The sequence below is a fragment of the Aspergillus niger genome, assembly GCF_000002855.4.
Source record: "Aspergillus niger supercontig An04".
Classification (NCBI taxonomy): Eukaryota; Fungi; Ascomycota; class Eurotiomycetes; order Eurotiales; family Aspergillaceae; genus Aspergillus; species Aspergillus niger.
The window spans coordinates 2,212,571-2,231,582 of NT_166539.1; the positions used below are offsets into that span (position 1 = coordinate 2,212,571).

General features: G+C 52.4%; 6 protein-coding genes across 6 annotated transcripts; 4 read left to right on the forward strand and 2 right to left on the reverse strand.

The window, feature by feature from the left end:
• On the forward strand, nucleotides 1-3,486 carry An04g09080 (uncharacterized protein; the record flags this gene model as incomplete). Its single annotated transcript, XM_001402230.3, has 2 exons — nucleotides 1-3,085; nucleotides 3,155-3,486. Coding segments are annotated over 2 exons (3,417 nt in total), but the record flags the coding sequence as incomplete, so codon positions are not given.
• A 1,730-nt stretch (nucleotides 3,487-5,216) lies between these two features.
• An04g09090 (uncharacterized protein) lies at nucleotides 5,217-8,098 on the forward strand (the record flags this gene model as incomplete). The annotated part of the gene is made up of 3 exons (XM_059747749.1): nucleotides 5,217-5,325; nucleotides 5,394-6,869; nucleotides 7,086-8,098. 3 exons carry the CDS (start codon nucleotides 5,217-5,219, stop codon nucleotides 8,096-8,098), a joined length of 2,598 nt encoding a protein of 865 aa, XP_059600689.1.
• A 469-nt stretch (nucleotides 8,099-8,567) lies between these two features.
• Nucleotides 8,568-10,631, reverse strand: An04g09100 (uncharacterized protein; the record flags this gene model as incomplete). Its single annotated transcript, XM_001402232.3, has 1 exon — nucleotides 8,568-10,631. The coding sequence occupies one exon, from the start codon at nucleotides 10,629-10,631 to the stop codon at nucleotides 8,568-8,570; it is 2,064 nt and encodes a 687-aa protein (XP_001402269.1).
• Nucleotides 10,632-12,225: 1,594 nt separating this feature from the next.
• On the forward strand, nucleotides 12,226-13,982 carry An04g09120 (uncharacterized protein; the record flags this gene model as incomplete). The annotated part of the gene is made up of 5 exons (XM_001402233.3): nucleotides 12,226-12,273; nucleotides 12,391-12,434; nucleotides 13,178-13,248; nucleotides 13,299-13,473; nucleotides 13,544-13,982. The coding sequence occupies 5 exons, from the start codon at nucleotides 12,226-12,228 to the stop codon at nucleotides 13,980-13,982; spliced, it is 777 nt and encodes a 258-aa protein (XP_001402270.3).
• A 458-nt stretch (nucleotides 13,983-14,440) lies between these two features.
• An04g09130 (uncharacterized protein) lies at nucleotides 14,441-15,414 on the reverse strand (the record flags this gene model as incomplete). Its single annotated transcript, XM_059747750.1, has 4 exons — nucleotides 14,441-14,467; nucleotides 14,629-14,895; nucleotides 14,954-15,229; nucleotides 15,310-15,414. 4 exons carry the CDS (start codon nucleotides 15,412-15,414, stop codon nucleotides 14,441-14,443), a joined length of 675 nt encoding a protein of 224 aa, XP_059600690.1.
• An 896-nt stretch (nucleotides 15,415-16,310) lies between these two features.
• On the forward strand, nucleotides 16,311-18,648 carry An04g09140 (uncharacterized protein; the record flags this gene model as incomplete). The annotated part of the gene is made up of 4 exons (XM_059747751.1): nucleotides 16,311-16,405; nucleotides 16,518-16,652; nucleotides 16,849-16,919; nucleotides 16,994-18,648. 4 exons carry the CDS (start codon nucleotides 16,311-16,313, stop codon nucleotides 18,646-18,648), a joined length of 1,956 nt encoding a protein of 651 aa, XP_059600691.1.
• Nucleotides 18,649-19,012: the final 364 nt, after the last annotated feature.

Sequence of the window (19,012 nt, forward strand, 5' to 3'; positions counted from 1 at the left end):
GAACCCCTGGAGGAGACTCCTGCCGTGGAGGCCGCCGTTGAAGAACCCTCGAAGGAAGTGACCAAGGAGGAGTCCACTCCGGAACCCTCGACTGCCGAGCCCAGCACAGAAACCGCGGACAAGCCCACCACCGAAGAGGCCCGTGTCGAATCTGCACCTGTCGAGGAGCAGACCACGGAATCCGTTACCGACAAGGACGCTGTGGAACAACCAGCAGAGGAATCCGCTGTCCCTCAAGCTTCCGAAGCCGCTGTCGAAGAATCTGTCCCCGAGAACACTGTTTCTGAACAGACCGCGGAGGTGGCTACCGAGACCCCAGTTGCTGATAAGCCCACTGAGCCATCTGCGGAAGAAGCGCACGCTGAGTCTACTGTGGAGAAGGTGGAGGAGCCCAAGACAGAGGAGCCAGCTGAACAGGAGGTTGCTGAAGGTGCAGTCGAAACTTCGACCGAGACGGAGGAAAAGTCTGCTGAGCCCGCAGAGGAGCACCCCACGGAAGCAACCACCGAAAATGCCGAGCCACCGGTCACGGAGAAGCCGACAGAGGAACCCATCGAACAGATCGCGGAAACCACCGAGGAAGTTGCCAAGGAGGAACCTGTCCAACAGGAGTCTTCTAACGAGCCTGTTACCGAACAGGCTACTGCTGATGCCCCGGCCGAGGAGACCACAGAAACTCCTGCTCAAGACGTTCCTGCCAAGGAGGTAGTGACTGAAACTGTTGCGGAAGAGGCACCTGTCGAGACTTCGACCAGCGAAGTGGCTGAGGAAGCTGCCAAGGTTGACTCGGCTGTCGAGGAGCCGGTGGCTGAGCAGCCTGCCGCCGAAGAACCGGTTGTCGAGGCCTCTGTTCCAGAGACAGCTGAGGAGTCTCCCAAGGAACTTGCTGCGGAGGAAGCAGTGGCTAAGGCGGTTGCGGAAGAGCCCGCTGCTGAGGCCATCGTTTCGGAGACCGTTGAAGAGACCGCCCCTCAGTCTGCAGTTGAGGAACCGGCCGCGGAGACTGCAGCCAAGGATGTTGCTGAAGAGCCTGCTCAGGAGCCTGCTGCTGAAGCCGCCACTACAGAGGCTGAGGAGCCGGCTGCTGAGAAGCCAGTCGTTGAGGAGTCAGCCCCTGAGGTAACCGCTACAGAGACCGAGGAATCCGCGCCGGAGCCTGTCGTCGAACAGTCTGCTCAAGAGATTCAGCCCGAGGAAGTTTCCGAGCAGCCGGCTGTTGAAGAGCCGGTCGTCGAGGAACCAGTGGCAGAGAAGACAGTTCAGGAAGAAGAACCCGCCAAGGAAGACGTGCCTGAAGTGACGGCTGCACATGAGGAGCCTGCTCATGAAGAAGCTGCTCCCGCAGCTCCCGAGTCGCAGGAGACTGTTGAGGTTGCCGCTGAGGCCAAGGAGGCGGTTGCTGAAGAACCTGAGCATGCTGCTGAAGCCCCGGCTGCTGAAGAATCAGTGGAGGAAGTCGTCGCAGAGACCAAGCCTGAAGAATCCGTCCCCAAGGAAACTACCAAGGAGCCAACCGCGGAGGAGCCTGCTGTTCAGGAATCTCAGCCGACCGAGGAGCCCAGTGAGGACCCTGTCGCAGACGAGTCGACGGACGAATCCTCCAACTTGGCCGAGTCTACTGTCGCTACAACTGCCGGAGACGAGATCGTCTTTGACAACCAGTCGACCAAGGAAACTGAGCCAGTCACCGAAGAGCCTATTGAGGAAGCTGTTGAGGAGGCTGTTGTCGAAGAACCTGCTGTAGAGGAACCTGTTAAGGAGGTAGTCGTTGAGGAGCCTGCTGTCGAAGAGCCTGCTGTCGAAGAGCCTGCTGTCGAAGAGCCTGCTGTCGAAGAGCCTGCTGTCGAAGAGCCTGCTGTCGAAGAGCCTGCTGTCGAAGAGCCTGCTGTCGAAGAGCCTGCTGTCGAAGAGCCTGCTGTCGAAGAGCCTGTTGTCGAAGAGCCCGCCGCCAAGGAGGTCGTCGCTGAGGAGCCTGCTGCCACGGAACCAGTCACCGAAGAGCCCGTCGTCGAGGAATCTGTTAAGGAGGCTGTTGTCGAAGAGCCCGCCGCCAAGGAGGTTGTCGAGGAGCCTGTTGTGAAGGAGGTCGTCGCTGAGGAGCCAGCTGCCGAAGAGCCAGCTGTCGAAGAACCTGTCAAGGAGGCTGTTGTCGAAGAGCCCGCCGCCAAGGAGGTTGTCGAGGAGCCTGTGATTCAGGAGCCGGCCGAGGAGGCTGCCGTTGAGGAGCCTGCTGTCGAGGCGCCTGCGGCTCAAGAGGCTGAAAAGGAGACTGTTGAAGAGCCGGTAGCGGAAGTTGCCCAAGAACATGCGGCAGCCGAGTCGGTGCCCGAGCACTCTGAGAAGGAGGCTGTTGCTGAGGCTACTGTTGCTGCAGTTGCTGCAGTCGCGGCGGCGGAGGTTGTCGACAAGGTTGCTGAGCCAGCTGTTCAGGAGCCTGAGGCTGCAACCGCTGAAGCTACTGAGGCTCCAGTTGAGAAGGAGAAGGAGGTTGCTCCCGCAGAGCCTGCCCCTGAGACCCACGAAGAAACGGTCAAGGCTGTAGAGCCACAGGAGCAGAAGGCTGCGGAGGAAGCTGTTGCACAGGTCGAGGAGCAGGTTACCGAGCCGGTGCACGCGCCTAAGGATGAGCCGGCTGCAGTTGAGACTGTCGTCGAGCCAGCTGCTACCGAGGAATCCCCTAAGGCCGAAGTTGCTGAGGCTGTTAGTGTCGAGAAGGAGGAACCTGTCCAGGTTGAAACTGTCAGTGAGCCAGCCCCAGCTGAGCCTCAAGCCAAGGAAGTGCCTGTGCCTACCGAGGTCGAGGCTCCTGTTGAGGCCAACACTGTGTCAACACATGAAGAGCCTATTCCTGAGACGGCCAAGGAGACCGCTCCTGAGGAGTCTGCAAAGGACAGCATCTTCAGCCCTGAAGTTCTGGGCGCAGGTGTTGCTACGGTTGCTGCCGGTGCTGCCATTACCGCCGGAGTGTATGCGGCCACTCACAAGGAATCCGAAGTTGTTCCCGAGCACGTCGAGTCCAAGCAAGATCCCGTCCAGCCTGAGAACACAGACAAGGCAGTCGTCGCCGACCACAAGCCTACCGAGCGTAAGGGTTCCCCATGTCCTGCAGCGAATCAGCTGGGAGTTACCGAATATGAAGCTGACCCTGTCACAGCGGTTACCGAGGCGCCTTCTACGGAACAGGCATCTGCATCTAACCAACAGCCGCATGTTGAAGACGATGCCGAGGAGCAGACCAAGAAGGCTACCGAGCCCCAGCCCGCCACCGCCGAGCCCGCCGCGCCGTCCGAGAATGCTGCCGACAAGGCAGTTGCCACCAAGGGCGACGAGGAAGATCGTGCCCAAAGTCAAAACCGGTCAGTCACAGCTGTTTCTCTGAACCGTAAACATGACAGCTGGTTTAAGACCATCCTCCGGGCTGTGTTCACCAATTTCTTTGGGGCTATCTTCTCGCCGTTCCGTCGTCGTGGAAGGAACAACCAGTAGAGTCGTGTCGGGTGTTGAAGACCGAGACGTTTATTGTTCATGATTGTGGTTGCCAAAGCTAATATGGTTCAGGAATCTGTTCTTGATGAGCGTTTTTGCTGCCCCATTGCTAGCATTTGTTTGGCATGCATATACCCGATGATTGTTCGAAGTTGCCGAGTTTGCGCGCCCACCAATTGTCCATCGATTCCCCTGTATTTGGTATTCTGCTGTCGAGCTGTTTTTCGCTCTCCTCTCAAATTGTCTGAATATTTGATTCCGCATCTTCAATCGTTCGTTCCTTTTGTCAGATTGGTAGTAGTTCTGTTGCAGTTTTCTGCCAGTATGTAATGATGTGCATGATGATATGATATAATGATATGATTTTAGATATTGTTCGTGAGACTCTTGATATTCATTTAGAAGGATCTGGTCTTCATTTAGGTTCTTAGACCTTAACCTACAAACTCTTTAGGCTTGTTGTAGCTCTCCCTGTCTGTACTCGAAGGATCTAATATGATTTTCGAGCATTCCCCTTGTAATATTCTCCCAATACCCGGGTCTGCGTTGAAACCGGTATTTCCTGGAGAAGGAAGCCCGTTCCGCATCTAAGTTTCCATTTACACATCTGCAAAGCGAGAGAAATCACTGAAACACCAGAACAATCAAGCGAGTCAAGCTTGCATTGTAGTCTCCTCTTCACACCGAACCTTAGATCTACATCATCTAGATACTATACACCCAATACTACAATAACATCGCAACAATCAGCTACAGACCCAACCTAAAACAGAGCTACCTTATAGATACAGATATCAATTTACCTTAGAACCCGATCTCCCAGCACATTGCACATTGCACATTGCACATTGCAACCCTCATACCTCACACCTCACACCTCACATCCACCCACAGACCTCCAGACCATCTAGAGCAAGTAGCATATAATCCATTCACACTAATCCACCACCCTCTCTCTGCCTCCCAGCCACCCTGCCTCAAACCCACCAGCGATATCTACCAGACAACACCTAGACCCAGTGCTCATTCACTGGCCCTAACAACCACAAGTATCTCCAAACCCGTCCAGCAAAACCACAGTAGTAGAAATCGTAACACTGACCCTCAAAGAACATGCAAACATGCATACATACAAAACACATCTCAAACGTCGAGATGTTTACCTACTCACGTCTGTTTCTTCTTCTCATCCTGGAAATCCATCTCGTGTTACGTTCTGTCGCGTCTCGTTCCAGTTCATTCTCACGATACGATTCATCATCATCCAGATACAGATAGAACTTACTTGTTCACTACGCTTAGTCGTCGATACGCATCATCAAGATCCTTGTTCACTCTGCTTACTCGTCAATGCGTCCTGCTGTGATTTACCGTGCTACGTTCCTTCTGATCCTTTTTCGTTCAGCTCAGCTCTACCAGCGGTTGCGTGAACGAGCGAACGAGAAGGCCAACGAAGGGAAGGGTTCTAATCTTTAATTCGATATTGGCAAAGGTATAGTATTACTTTATCCTCTTCTTGAGATTCATTAAGTATCCTAGGATAGAGGATCAGAGTGCTCACGGTGCTAGATACAGAGTCCGGTTCCATCCACAGAATAGACGTGATAAAGCTGGTGAGTTACTTGTTCGACCCTGGGGATTTCTGAATCTTAAAAGGAGAAAAGCGATAAAGAAAGGAACATACACAGCTAACATGCCCATGAATGTTCAGCACACAGTGCTTCTTCATCATGTCCTTCAAGGACGGAAACGCTTGGGCTCTTCGACGTGCCAGGGAGAGAGAACAGATGAGACTGAGCGGTGATACTGAGCAGGGGAGTCTCTCGTCCTTGAAAATCGGTAAATCCTCTCCTTCTCTGTCACAAATCAAAGGAAAAGAAAGAAAGAAAGCTAACAGAAAGAAACAGTTAAAACGATCTCGCCAGATCTCGGCAAATTAGACTTCGACTCCGACCTTGCTCTGCCAATGCCAAATCCTCGCACTGCTCGAGCCAACTCGATCGTAAACGACTCTCTCTCCTCTTCCCCTAGCATCCCTGCCAGTGGAAGCGGAAGTGGAAGTCTCTGGAGCAGAAGCATTGCTAAGAAACGCTCGTTCACTGAACCGGGCCGTTTGGCAGCGGCGGCGGCATCAGCTGGTGAGAAAAAGTCGGACAAGAAATCAACCTTCAAGGCTCTAAAGGCCAAGCTCAGTTTGAAGGATCTGAAGAAGGAGTTTCGCAAGGACGTCCCACCGGCAAGTACGATGCCGAAAATCACTATACTCCGGGATTCTTCATCTTCAGATCCTTTTGCTGGAAAGGGGAACAATTTCGAAGTCGAGAGGCTGTATACTCCCAGACCTAGGGTGATGGAGGTGGGTTCGGAGTCGCTGTCGCGAGAGTCAAGTGTGATTCGGTTGGATGATTGTCTCAAGGATTTCAGAAAGGTGTCAGATTCTTCTGTGAGAACACCCATGAAAGATGGTATTGCGGGTGGTGTCGGTGGTGAGCGTATGTCTGAACTGGGTACTAAGTTCAGACATACCCTCATCCACAGCAACGACGCCGAAGAGGGACCTGCTTCTAACCTGCTCGATGCCGTTCTCCTGAGCGGATCGTCGCCAGCTGCCCGAACAGGAGAATACAGAAACAGCAGACTGCCCGAGGTCGTCAATACACCTCAGCGCGCTTGCAGTTACGCAGCTGAGCCGGCGTCTCCCAAAAGTGCGGCTTCCACGGTCCGCGAGAGCGAAGCTGCACGCATGTACTCTCCATCGGTGTACGAGACGGCCTTGTCTGATAGAATGTCGGATCTGCCACGTCGCGATTACGGGGTGACCAGCGTTGAGGATGTCATTTCGCTCACGCCAACCCGGGACAGTGACTCGTCCGTCAAGAAAGGTTCCGACACCCGTCTGTCGTCATTGGCGTCTCCTGCGTCGACATTCCACGCTGGTCCTGATGAATCGCCTAGCGACTATGTCCCCGTCGATAAAGCGCAGCTCATGGGTTCCACTGGTCGGGGTGGCTTCGCCCCTATGCCGCCAGACCCGGAGTATCAAAACACGGCGGCGCTGGAGGAGCAACTTGCTTCGCACGTAGAGCAGCTCCATTTCCACGTGCAACATGCGGCCAGTAAACTCGTCAAGACGTTCGAGGACAAAAACAACTGGCACATGGACCAAGTTCTTCGCCATGTGGATACGATGGTTGACCTAGCTCAGGCCATCAACAAGAAAGCGGCTGCTCAGACTGAGCTACTCAGGGAGGCGCAGACGGCCGTCGCGGATGTCAGGGCCCATATCGACACGTTGCGTCGCGAAGTGCGCGTCATCAAGTCAAAGATCATTACTGCGATCCACGAGGAGTTTGGCAAGCTCAGATACGACCTCCAAGAGGAGGGTAAGCTTGGCCCTGGCAACCCAGCATCTGAGGGCATCTTGACCCCCAGTGCTGGGCTGCAGGGCCCGTCGTTTCCTGTGTTGGTGAACCGAGACTTGAGCGAGCAGAAAGATGGGATGGACAAGATGCTGCAGAAAAAAGAAGATGCAAAGGATGATGAGAAGAAAATGAAGAAGAAATCTGAGCAAGAGAAAAAAGAAGAAAGAAAACAAGCAGCCCCGTCGACCGTGTTACGCAGTGCCAGTCTTGTGAATAGCACGTCCTCCGCTTACCTGAGCGCCAGAGACCATCAGCACCAAGTCACTGAAAAGCGTGTTGCCTGGAAAGATGATTATGCAGACTCTTCAGGATCCCCGACTCCAAAGGCATCCACCTTTCTTGATCTCCCAGACTTGCTTGTGCCTGCAATCGAACAAGCCGAAGCTCTTCTCACTCCTGCTGCACAGCCCAAGATGGAGAAACCTGCATCCAAACGCAGCTTCTTTAACCTGCGTCGTCACCGTGACAGTGACAATAACGCCAGCCGCACGCAGGAGAACAAGCACCAAGCTGGTGACAACAACAAGGCACAGGAGAACAAGAACAAACCTCAGGTTGTCGACAACACCAAGCTTACTACACCCACTTCCAACCAGGAATCATCTGTCGACCCCAGCACCATCCACCCACTCCACCGCACCCCCGAGCAGCGCAGAAACCTCATCGAGCGAGATCTCGAACGCATCCGTCTCGAAAAGCAGCAACTGGCCATGCTGACGACTCCAAATCCAACTCCTGCTCGACGTCCCGGTGTGCTCAAGCTGTCTAAATCTCACACTTCAATCAGCGCTTCAAATACTCTTACCACTCCCTCATACGATAACGGTGTCTCCTCATCACCTCCTACTCTCCACGGCTGGCCTCTCCCAGACGTCTACAAGAACCGGTTGCCAATTTTGCCATCCCGCAGCTCGAACTCGGCCTCTACCCCAGCAGGCTTTGATAACCCGTATCCGATCTTCAGACATCCCGTGCCTGCTTCTAGCTTGGGTAATCATACTCCTACCGGGTCCTCTTCTTCGCAGGGCGGTGCTGCTGCTGCTGCTGCTGCTGCTGCTGCTGCTGGTGTTGTGAGACCTCATCGTCCGGCTCCGCTTACTTTGGTTCCTCCTAATAATGCTGGGCTTGGACGGAAGAGGGAGGGGTCTGGAAGACATCGAAGTGGAACGTTGGAGAGGGTGGAGGAGTGATGAAGATTCGATGAAGGTATGATGATAGTGGAATGGCTGACTGTCTGTCAGTTTCAATTTTTGCTTGTGTTTTCTTTTTTCAATTATGAGGTGGACGATGTCATGGATTTATGACTTATGGTATCATGACGAGCGATGTTATGTTGCTTTTTCGTTGGTTTGTTGCTTGCAGTTGATTGAGCGGGTATTATGAGTTTACGATAGGATGAGGAGTCACTGGTGTTCTGAGGAATTACATATGAATTCAGGATGGGAAAACGCATGGAAACGTTTAAAAAATAGGAGTTGGCGGGGTTTCTCATTTGTTCATTTGTTTCATTTTACCGGGTATCGGATGTTCTATGGGAATGATGAACAGATAAAGATAATATGATAATGATAATGAAAAAAAGTTCGAAACGGCAAGTGAAGTAGTAGTAAGAAAAAGGTGTAAGAAAGATAAAATTGACCCGCTAATTAAACAATGACTCTATTTCCGCGTCGCAATCATTTTCTCTACATCCAGAGCGGCATCCCGAACTTGAGGACAGTAATGCTGGCGCAACAACTCTCCCTCCCAGATCGTGCCCGCGAAGACATTGGTCGCCTCAATGTCGGTAGCGTACGCATTGAACACACCGTCTCCCTTGCGCTCATCACTGTGCCACAGCGAGGAGATGCGACGTGCGTTGTGCTTGGCCACCTGGTTCATGAGCGACAGTGTCGCGAGGGCGGACTTCTCGGGCAGTTGAAGCGAAGTCGTCATCAGTCGCTTGGAGAAACTGCCTAGTCGGACAGGAGGGGGCATTCCATGTGCGCGGGATATAAGTGTAGACTGCAAGCAACGAAGGAGCAGAACCATGGGCGTCTGGAAGTTGACCTTCTTCCTGGATCGCCAGGCCGGGTTCGCTTCGGGGGAGTTGGGGTCGGGGAGGCGGAGGGATTTGTCGGGGTTGTATTCGACGTCGGGATTGATGGAGAGGTTGTAGAGAGAGCGGTAGAGATGTTTTACGAAGAAACTCAGGTCGAGGTGGAGTGTGCTGGCGGCCTTGCTGGCGTCTTGTCCTTCCAGAAGTGCGAAGGCAGTGACGGTACAAAGGAGGGCTTCGCGCTGGGCGTCGCGTGTCGTAGCTGGCTCCGCATCATCGGTTTCTTCTGTCTCGTCCTCTTCTTCCTCGGCTCGATCGGCATGGCCGATCAGGTCCTTCAGTGCTTCCAGCAAGTCACCGAAGAAGTCCTGGTTGATCAGGTGGGCGTACTTGGCAAGACCCTCGAGAACGGGGCCCATGAGCTTCGGAATGCGGAGCTTGAGGATTCGGAAGTAGACACCGAAGACGAGCTTCAATGTCTCTGCTTGATTCTTGTCTCTCTCCTCGTGGGACACCAAGGCGTCGGCCTCCTTCATATCCTTCTCGACTGCCTTGCGCTCCTTCTGGACCTTGCGTTCCCGCTTGGTGCGGAACTCACGCTTCTGCTTGGGCTTCTTACCGAATTGCGGGGTCTCCTCTTCTTCTTCGCGATCGATCCTGTCTCTTGACGCCTTGCGGGAGAATTCGGACAGCAGACGGAGGTGGAGGAAGGTATCCAGGACGGTCTCATTGATGCGGAATTCCTTCGCCTTCATCATCTTCGACAGCAGGCGGACAGCCTCGAGTGACACAACTCCATCCTCATCCCTTATAAAAACCTCTTCCATCGTCTCGCGGCATTTGACGAAATCGGCATCGACTTGTTTCCGGGCGAGGCGGTTGACGAGGATCTTCAGGAGCTCGCTACGGAAGTTGAAATGAGCCACGGAAAGGAGCAGGTTGCAGGCGCAGTTAATCGCAATGCTTTTCAAGCCGGGGTCCACCTGGGGGGCATCCTTCTTGGCTGGTTTCGTGAGCTCCACCAGCTTCTGAATGTAATGCTTGTAGTTCGAAAGAAGGGATTGTTCGAATGTCCGTAGCTTGCGCACTTCCTTGGAAATTTTCGCGGACATGTCTTCGTCGCCGAGGGGTCGGATTCGATAGCCAGGAATAACGTCCTTGTAAACTGCGGCCTGGGCGGCAAGAGCCAGTTTCTGGATCGCAACATGCTCTCCCCTCTCCACGATGTCGGCCATTGTCTTGAACAGCGGCATGTTCTCTTCCGGATCTTCGTTGATTAACATAGCAAGCCGTGCAAGTTCCTCCTTGGTCTGGATAATTTGCAGCTTCAAAGGAATCTTTGGCTTTTCTTCTTCAATCTCTTCCTCATCTTCATCGGAATCCGCATCCTCCATATCCTCGTCGTCGTCGGTACCCAAAAAGCTGTCGGATTCTTCAGCCTCCGGCTCAGGTTCCGGTTCTGCCACAGTCTGTATACCTTCCGCGGTCTTTATAGGCAATCTCGTCTGTTCCTTGTCCTTCTTGCCCAATTTGCGCGGCCGCTGCTCATAGTCTTGTTCAAGGTCCCACTCGGCGGCATTGTTGTAGAAGTCGCTGGCAGACGCACCACCAGAGGATTTGGAGCCACGTTCTTCATCTTCAGGAGGGCTCACCCGTCTCCTTTTAGTCGTACGTGCAGGAGCCATCTTGAGGTGCCTGGGGTATTTTCTGGGGTGTGATAGCGGCAAGTTGTTTGCGCGGGTTGACCGTCCGAAACTTTTTTTCTGCGGTGCCAAGACCTGGACGCTAAAGGCGGCCGCTCCACCTTGTCTAGAATTTTTGTTCCCGCGGAGCTTCGACTTACAAAGGCTGCATCGCAATCGCGTCTGGAGATCTTCCTGCGCTTTCCTGCTTGTTGATAACCTATTCAGTTTATCGCATTTGCTGCAGTGAACTGCAAGCATTTTGCAAGATGCGTCAACTCACCGAAGGTAGGTACAACCATCTCCGTCTGTTGTGATTCTCGCGCATGGATTCTTATTTCGCTTCTGTTTAGAGGAAACCCGGACTTTGTTCGAAAAGTTGGCCAACTACACTGGAAGGAGTCTTAACAACCTGATCGCACCTCCTTCTGGCTCCGAAGATGCCAACGACCGCTATGTTTTCCGTCTTCACGGCAGCAGAGTATACTACCTGAGACTTTCTCTGGCGAACCTCGCAACCAGCATTCCTCGCGCCAACCTCCTCACCCTCGGAACCTGCATCGGAAAGTTCACCAAGACCGGAAAGTTCAGAATCCAGCTTACGGCTTTGGATGTCCTCGCTCCTCATGCGCGCTACAAGGTGTGGATCAAGCAGAACGGTGTGATGCCGTTCCTCTATGGCTCCAACGTGGCCAAGGCCCACGTCGGAAGATTCAGCGAGGACTGCCCGGAGAATGCCGGTGTAATCGTTATGGATATGAATGATACGCCATTGGTAAGAAGACTTCGGCTGGATTGAGATAATCAGAGGCTGATATACGTTAGGGATTCGGTGTGACTGCCCGGTCGAGTGCTGAAACCCGGAGACTGGAGCCCACAGCCAACGTGGTGTTCCGTCAGGCAGATATTGGAGAGTACCTGAGAGAGGTAGGTTGACCAAATGTCACATCCACGGTATCAATTTGCTGACATACCCCTAGGAAGATACTCTGTTTACGACCTAAGCCAAAGCCTTGCATACGCGGGATCGAACATGGGAGATATATACTAGATACCTGGGCATTCTCGCAGGAGTTCTGGAGTCGTCTGTCTGTACATTTAGAAAAGTGTTTCTCAATTCACCTTATCCATCTATTATCTCAAGTGTTTCATGTGACCTTGGCTCTGCTAGACACTCGTAGCTTCATTAAAGTAGTCTATAGCGTGGCAGACATTTCTAGGTCCCTTAGAATATCGAGTAGCAAGCCAATCCCTTCGAATGGCAGGAGTAAGTGGTGGTGGTGAGAGATGCGACCTGAAGCTGGCAGGATGTTAGATGCGGGGCACGTGCACGGGCACCTCTCGCTCAGCGAGCTCGATTCGGAGATGCGAAGTTTCCCCATCCAGTCATTCCAGCAGCCGGATTAACATCACATCTGTAAACTCCTCACCTTGTAGCTAGTGTGTTCACGGCTATCAACCTTTTGCAATCTTCACTTTCTCGTTGCCATCCTGACGAACCCCTACACCCCCTCCATCAGTCAGGATCTTCCCCGCAGGCCACTGCCTGCCTCACCCCACCATGCCGCCTTACTCAACAGCTCAAAAGCAATGTATAATGCAATTCGTGAACCTCACCCAAGCAAAGGATGCAGTAGCCGCAAAGGTACATATTGTCTCATTGCTTCTTTTGCTTCTCCTTCCGCAGATGCCATATCGTCCAACCAGTCTTATCTGCGCTCATCACGTGTTCCTCCATGACTGACTTCTCGCATGCATATAGTTCTTGAAAGCAGCTCGCTGGAATGTGGAGCAAGCTCTTGATGCGTGAGTATAGAATTTTTTTGTGTTCTATTCTCTCTCTTTACATCTTGCTATGCTATTGCGTTTCCACTCTTGCGGTCGCGGTTCAAGGGACCGATCATCTTATACCTCGCTTGGTCATTTCAATACGTTAGGCCTGGCGACGTTTCATCTGTCTGTATCCCTCGTCCAGCGGGACTGAATCAAGGTACTGCTAGGTGTTGGTGCAAAGCCATCCTAAAAACACCTCATTGTCCACACATGAACGCATGCCGTCAGGCGGAGACGGCCGAAGTCGTAAATCTGACGCTGTCAGATGTCACGCTGTCGCATGCGATGTGCAGTAAATCGACTGTCAATCAAGTTTCACTCACCTCAGAATGTTTTACCTGCGGCAGCTTCAGACAAGAGACGTCAACAAGCGTGCAGTATGTCTGATATCAAATGTCGAAATCGACGTCTTCCATTCAGATTTTCTCGCACTTTACCTGGAATTCGTGCATTAAAGAAGGCTGCACTGAGGTCTATTTCCCAATTATTTTAATCATACAAGTACCTCTCTCTTCGCGGAATGCCTACCTCAAGACCGAAGAAGAACGGGACATCCTGCTACAATTGAGACCAGCCCAGCCTGCGTATTGAAATCCAAGCATGCATTAGAAATCATCCACACTTGGCATTCTTATATCCTCTGCTTCATACACTCACCAACCATGAGATTCAACCAACTGATCTCTAACAGTCGCTAATATCAACCTCACCTCCAGATACTTCCAAAGCTCCTCCGGTGCCGGCGGTAGCACATCCTCATTGAGCAAGATCTTCGACAGTTATAGAGGTTCGCGCACCCTCCCACCACCATGAAATCTTAAAACTAACGTCCACCAGATGCCCCAGAAGACAACCCCGACGGGATCGGCATCGAAGGAGCCATGAAATACCTCGGGGACATCAAAGTCGGCCTCGACGAAGTGGCATGCCTAGGGATTGCCGAGCTACTCAAATCCCCCTCAATGGGCGAATTCACCCGCGAAGGCTTTATCAACGGCTGGAGAATAACTGGGTAAATACCCTACTTCCTCTCGCCATCCCACCCCCACCTACATACAATACAAGCTAATATATGGATATAGATCCGACTCCCTCGACAAAATGATCGCCCACGCCGCCGACATGCGCGCGCGCATCCCCATCCAACCGGACCTCTTCCGTCGCGTCTACCGCTTCACCTTCCCCCTATGCCGCATGCAAGGCCAGCGGAATCTGCAGTTCGAGATCGCGGCGGAGCAATGGCGCCTGTTCTTCACGCCGCAGAATGGCGGGGTGCAGTGGAACACGAGCAAGACTCCGTGGTTGGATTGGTGGATTGAGTTCCTGGAGGAGAGGGGGAAGAGGCCCGTGAATAAGGATCTGTGGGAGCAGGTGGAGGTGTTTATGCGGAAGACGCTGGAGGATGAGAACTTTGGGTGGTGGAGTGCGGATGGGGCATGGCCCGGGGCGTTGGATGATTTTGTGGAGTGGGTGCAGAAGAAGAGGGGGAAGGAAGCGGGGGAAGATATGGAGGTTGAGTAGCGGATGTTTTCTTTATTATTCTCGATATTTGAATCAATACGTTGTCTACATGTGGTCAGGTAGATGAATGGATGGGGTTATAATATTACTATTACTGGTGTAGTGGTGGTAAGGGATGGTGTAGGGAATCTTTAAATCTTGGTATTTTGTTATAGGTATGAAAACTATGGCGACAGTGATAGACAGAAGAGGTATGCAGCATGGTGGTGTCGCCAAGGAGAAGAGAATAGAAATCGAAAACATATTCATCATAACAGGGGCAGGGCAAACATATCTTCATCTCGACGCCAGAGCTCTATTATCAGAGGTATACCCGGGTCAGATTAGGATGTCATGGGGGTAATGAAATGGATGACAGGAGAGGTGTGGACATTCCGATAAGGTGGCTGGGCTGAGGCAGCCGTTCGATCCGGCAGTTCCTCGGTTTCGGGAGGACATACCCGATCGAACAAACTGCTCTAACCGACCATATCGGGAAGTCCACACTAACCAGTCGGTAGTCATAAGCTAGGTACAGTATATTTACATCGTTTACCGGTAGTCGCCCTTGTCGTACTCGCTACCGGGTCCACGGCGTTGGTCGTAGCGCTGTCGTGCTAGGTTAGCGACTGGTCGCGTCGGCGGGATCGTCACGTAGTTGATTTACCTTGCGGAGAGCCTCAAGACGCTTCTTCTTGGTGTGCGTGTTGACGTAGGTTCCAATGACGAACCCGACAATGTTGAAGAAAGGCACCCAGGTGTGCTCGGGGAGGAACTTCTGGGCAAAGGCCAGCGCAATGGGCGAGGTGACCCAGCTGACCTTCATGACGGGCATGAAACCGGCCCGCACGGTAGCGCGGACCTGGTGGAAGGTGCGCGCGCCCGCGATAACGGCCATGCAGCACAGGTACACGGCGTTTTGGATGGGGGAGACCTGCGTCGCGTCAGCATTCCAGCCGCACGTCAGAAGGGGAGTGTCAGATCGAACATACCAACAAGTTGCTGGCGAGAATTTGCAGGATCTTGGCCTTGATGCTAGTCCGGCCAGCGAAGACCCGCTGCAGAATTCCGATGAGAAAGTGGCCCAGCGGGGCGCTGATGAACATTCCGTAGAGGGCCATTTTGGGGACGCGGGCGCTGAAGTAGTGACCGTGCTTGCTGACATCATGGGCGATCCACGAGGCCAGGATTTCTTGCAGACTGGACAGGACACCGGAGGTCAACATCTTAGTGCGCAGGGGGTTGGACTGCAGTTGGCGGAGGTAGAGCTATAACGGACGCGCATTGTCTCAATCAGTGGACTGCAAAACACGCATTCGGGGTGTGATTACACAGGCGCAAAACCTACAGCGAGATAGCCATCGCCAGTCAACCGGTTTCCAACCTTGTGCACCAATTCCTTTGTGTCCTCCCGTATCGAGGTGACGGCCTCATCCTGGAACTTGGCAGACATTTTTGCTGATATGGTGGGTGTGTTTGATGGTGTGGGTGAGGCTGAAAGTGAGGAAAGAGAAGAAAGATTAAGCGCGCGCGATATGGTCAATTAGAAGGACGGGAGCCAGAAGACGATAAAGTCAGGAAGGACGGCAGCTACGGATATTACGGGACACGGTCAGCCAAGCCAGACAAGGAGTGGGGTGGGAACCACAATGGAGATTTGGTGGAGATGGAGAACGAAAGGGAAAGGATTGGAGTGGGTTGGGGGAAGAAGGTAGGACAGACAGACAACAGACAGAACAGAGGTGAGATTTGAGATTAGGTGGAAAACATGGGGTTGGCGACGGAAGATGCGCTGTCCCGCATAGAACGGCAGGGAAAAGGAGGACCAGGGGGGGGAAAGAGAGGGAGGATGATTGTTGGCTGGTGGATGATTTGTTGATGGGCAGCAACAGCACCCGCCAGCCAAAACAGCTAACTGAACTTAACGAGGCTAAGGAACGAACGGGAACGAGTCAAGGGAAAGGAAGCAAAGGAGGAGGCTGGTTTGTTCGGGAAGATGAGCCAAAGCTTACCGAGGTCGGAAGAGTTCCTGGGCGAGTTGAATGAGATGCAGCAAAACAGTATGGGGAAGGTCAACGCGGATAAGAAACCGTGAGACCCAGTCAAGTCAATCCACGGATCAATTCAATGGGAGGGACCAACAGCTGCCCTAAGCTGACAGTAGTACTAGTAGTCTAGGAGTAAGTAGTTCCAACTTCACCGAACACAGCCAGTCAAGTCAATTAAGACTAGTTAGTGAGTAGATAGAAGCAGTGACTGGCTACTGAGCTGTTGGGAATGTGGAGGAACAGGGAGTGCAGTCAATAATAAAAACAATAATAATTTCACTGTCGGTCATTCCATCGGCAAATGGCGAACCTCGCCGCTTTAATACCCGTGCCTCGGGCTGCCCGCCTTTCGGTCACCTCCGACATGCGGGCAAGCATTAATCTTAATTGTCCCATGTCCACCTCCCGATGCCTAGCAATATCTGTCATTAATTTCTGCACTTTGCAGGCATCATCTGTATTGGGATATTATATATATGGTACTAGGCTCATTATGATCCTTTTCCAGGCTTATCTCACAAAACCGGTATTTCAAGATGACCTATTTCCTAAAGAGGAAAGGGACCAGCCCAAAAGGTGCACGCCGAGTGCAGCCTGGAACAGAAAATAACGGAGCTTGTATCCAGAGTATCACTCATCCTGGGTATTTTTCTGATTCTATATCTGCTATGCACATTTCCTATCCACTAACAACTGCACAGGTAGAAGAATGTTGCTCATATAATGCTGCCCTTGTAGAAATGAATGCTTCATCACGGCCCTAGGCCTTGCCATTACTGCACTCCCAATCTATAGGCTATGTGCATGCCAATCTGGCGTTCACGATGCTCCTGTTACAGCGCTGGCAAGCACTTCATTATGAATGCTCGTTTGAAGCGTTTGAATGCCGAGACCATGGACCCGGTCAGTGGTGAAGAGGACTGACACGTCCACGTCTATCACAATGTCTCAACAAACACTCAACCGTGTTTCCTTTCCTCACAGGAAGCCTCTCCATCATCGGAATTCATCCTTGGGGTCTTCATTTCCATCGTTGTGATAGACCTGGACATCTGATCTACTTAAGGACCATGTCTTCTGATACTCCTGTGGACGAGGGACGTGGAAGCCCATCCGAAAGGTCAGACTCACCACCCTCTCAGCTAGTCTTCCTTCCACCCCCCAATAGCGTGCCTTCCTCCGTGAGATGGGATAAGCATCCTACTTTCGAACCGGTTGTTGATCCGTTTTTCAACCTTGTGGCTCGTCGAGAGGACGGCAGACCCCGTCTCTTCCCTCCGTTTTCGGGGTGGAATGATGACGAACCTAGAACTTGCGGTGACCCCTATTGCAAACACGATGTCGTTGTCCGTGAGTATGCACTTGACAAGCACGAGACATGCGAGTCCTGCGGTCTGGTTCCGGCGTTCGGCTGGTTCTATCGCTGTGGTGTAGACATCACCGGCTTCTCTCACCGCATGGGTCCAGGCCAAACCCCGGTTCTCAGTCCTTGGATATCCGACGCTATCACGGCTGGTCATTACACAGGAATACAGAAGAATATTCTAATGTGGCAGAAAACCAGAGTCCTGCAGACAGTTGCCGCGGAACACACCGAACACCTTGTTGCTTTCCCTGTAACAGAAGTCATCTATGGCATAGGGGATGACGATGACGACGAAAATCCTCACGTGGATTTCGTTGAAGACGTCTCTCATGCAGATTCAGACCAGTTTGCCGAAGACCGCCCCCTGATCCAATCGTCAGTCTATCCTCCTTGCAGCCATCGCGCATGCCATAACTGTGCACCTTATCTCCAAGAAAGAGCCTGGCTCAGCATTGACGAGGTATGCAGAGACACGACTGTCAGAGCTCCCAGCCAGTGGGATTTGCGTGACCGCAGTATCTCCGATGCAAACGTTGTCAGGAACTTGGGACTCCGACGTTTCTCACCATCACGTCCCGGAGCTGAACCAAGCACATCGCTCACTGAGGACAGTAAAACACCATCGGCTCTGTTGAAGAAGCTTGTGGATAAAGCATCCAAGAGTTCCGGTTCGTCTAAACCTACCAAACCGACCACCAATGTTCTTCCGGCACTTACTGCCCAAATTGCTGGGTCCGTTGCTGGGTGTTTTACCAGCGCTCCTCCTACCGCATCAAGTCTTGCTCGGCCTATCGAATCATTCGCTGCTCCATCTACTCAGCCGTCTGCTGCACCACTCACCGCGCCCCCTCCGCCTCTTCATCTTGAAATTCCCGAGTGGCTCATGGCAGGTGCCAGTTCTTCTACCTCACGCTCCACAAACTCAGACACTAGGAACTCGCAAGCAAGGTCATCGCAGGCAGGGTCGTCGCGAGCAGGTCCGTCTGGAACGTCTCGACGGACCCCTGCTATCTCACCGCAGTCAGTGAGTGCCCAAGGCGCGTGGCACAGTATTAACAAACATCCTCGCCGCCCGAATCTCAGTGTTGGTCGCCCGCGTACGATCGTTAGAGTGCCGGCAACCGTGAATGAAGAATATGAGCAAGATTATTGGTCTGGAGGAGATCATGAAGATGATGATGATTACGACGAGGAGGACGAGGACGATGAGTCGGGTGGTTGTCTCCTCGATCTCGCTTCCCGTGCAGAGGAGGACAGGGAACACCGTTCCTGAAGTAACGATCGACAAAGAATACGAGCGTCCAAAAAGCAACGAAATATTATTGGCATACAGCCAGAAGGGTATTCTGCTGTGGTGACGGCAATCAAGTTGCTATTACGAATGGCTCCGATCTTCGCGGGATGCGCACGGAATCTTAGTTCCTGCGTGAACACTACTTTGCCATAATGTGGGGGTATGAAAATTTCCTTTTCATGTAATCTCTAGTATGCCTGATCAGAATATGCCGACAGGTCAATGATCACAGCAAATTCTCAGTACTAATCACTCATATCATAAAAGTCATAGAAATGAAACCCCCCAGTTTGTCATTATCTAAGTGTTGGTAATTAAGCATCAGAAGCAGTCTAGTATCTAA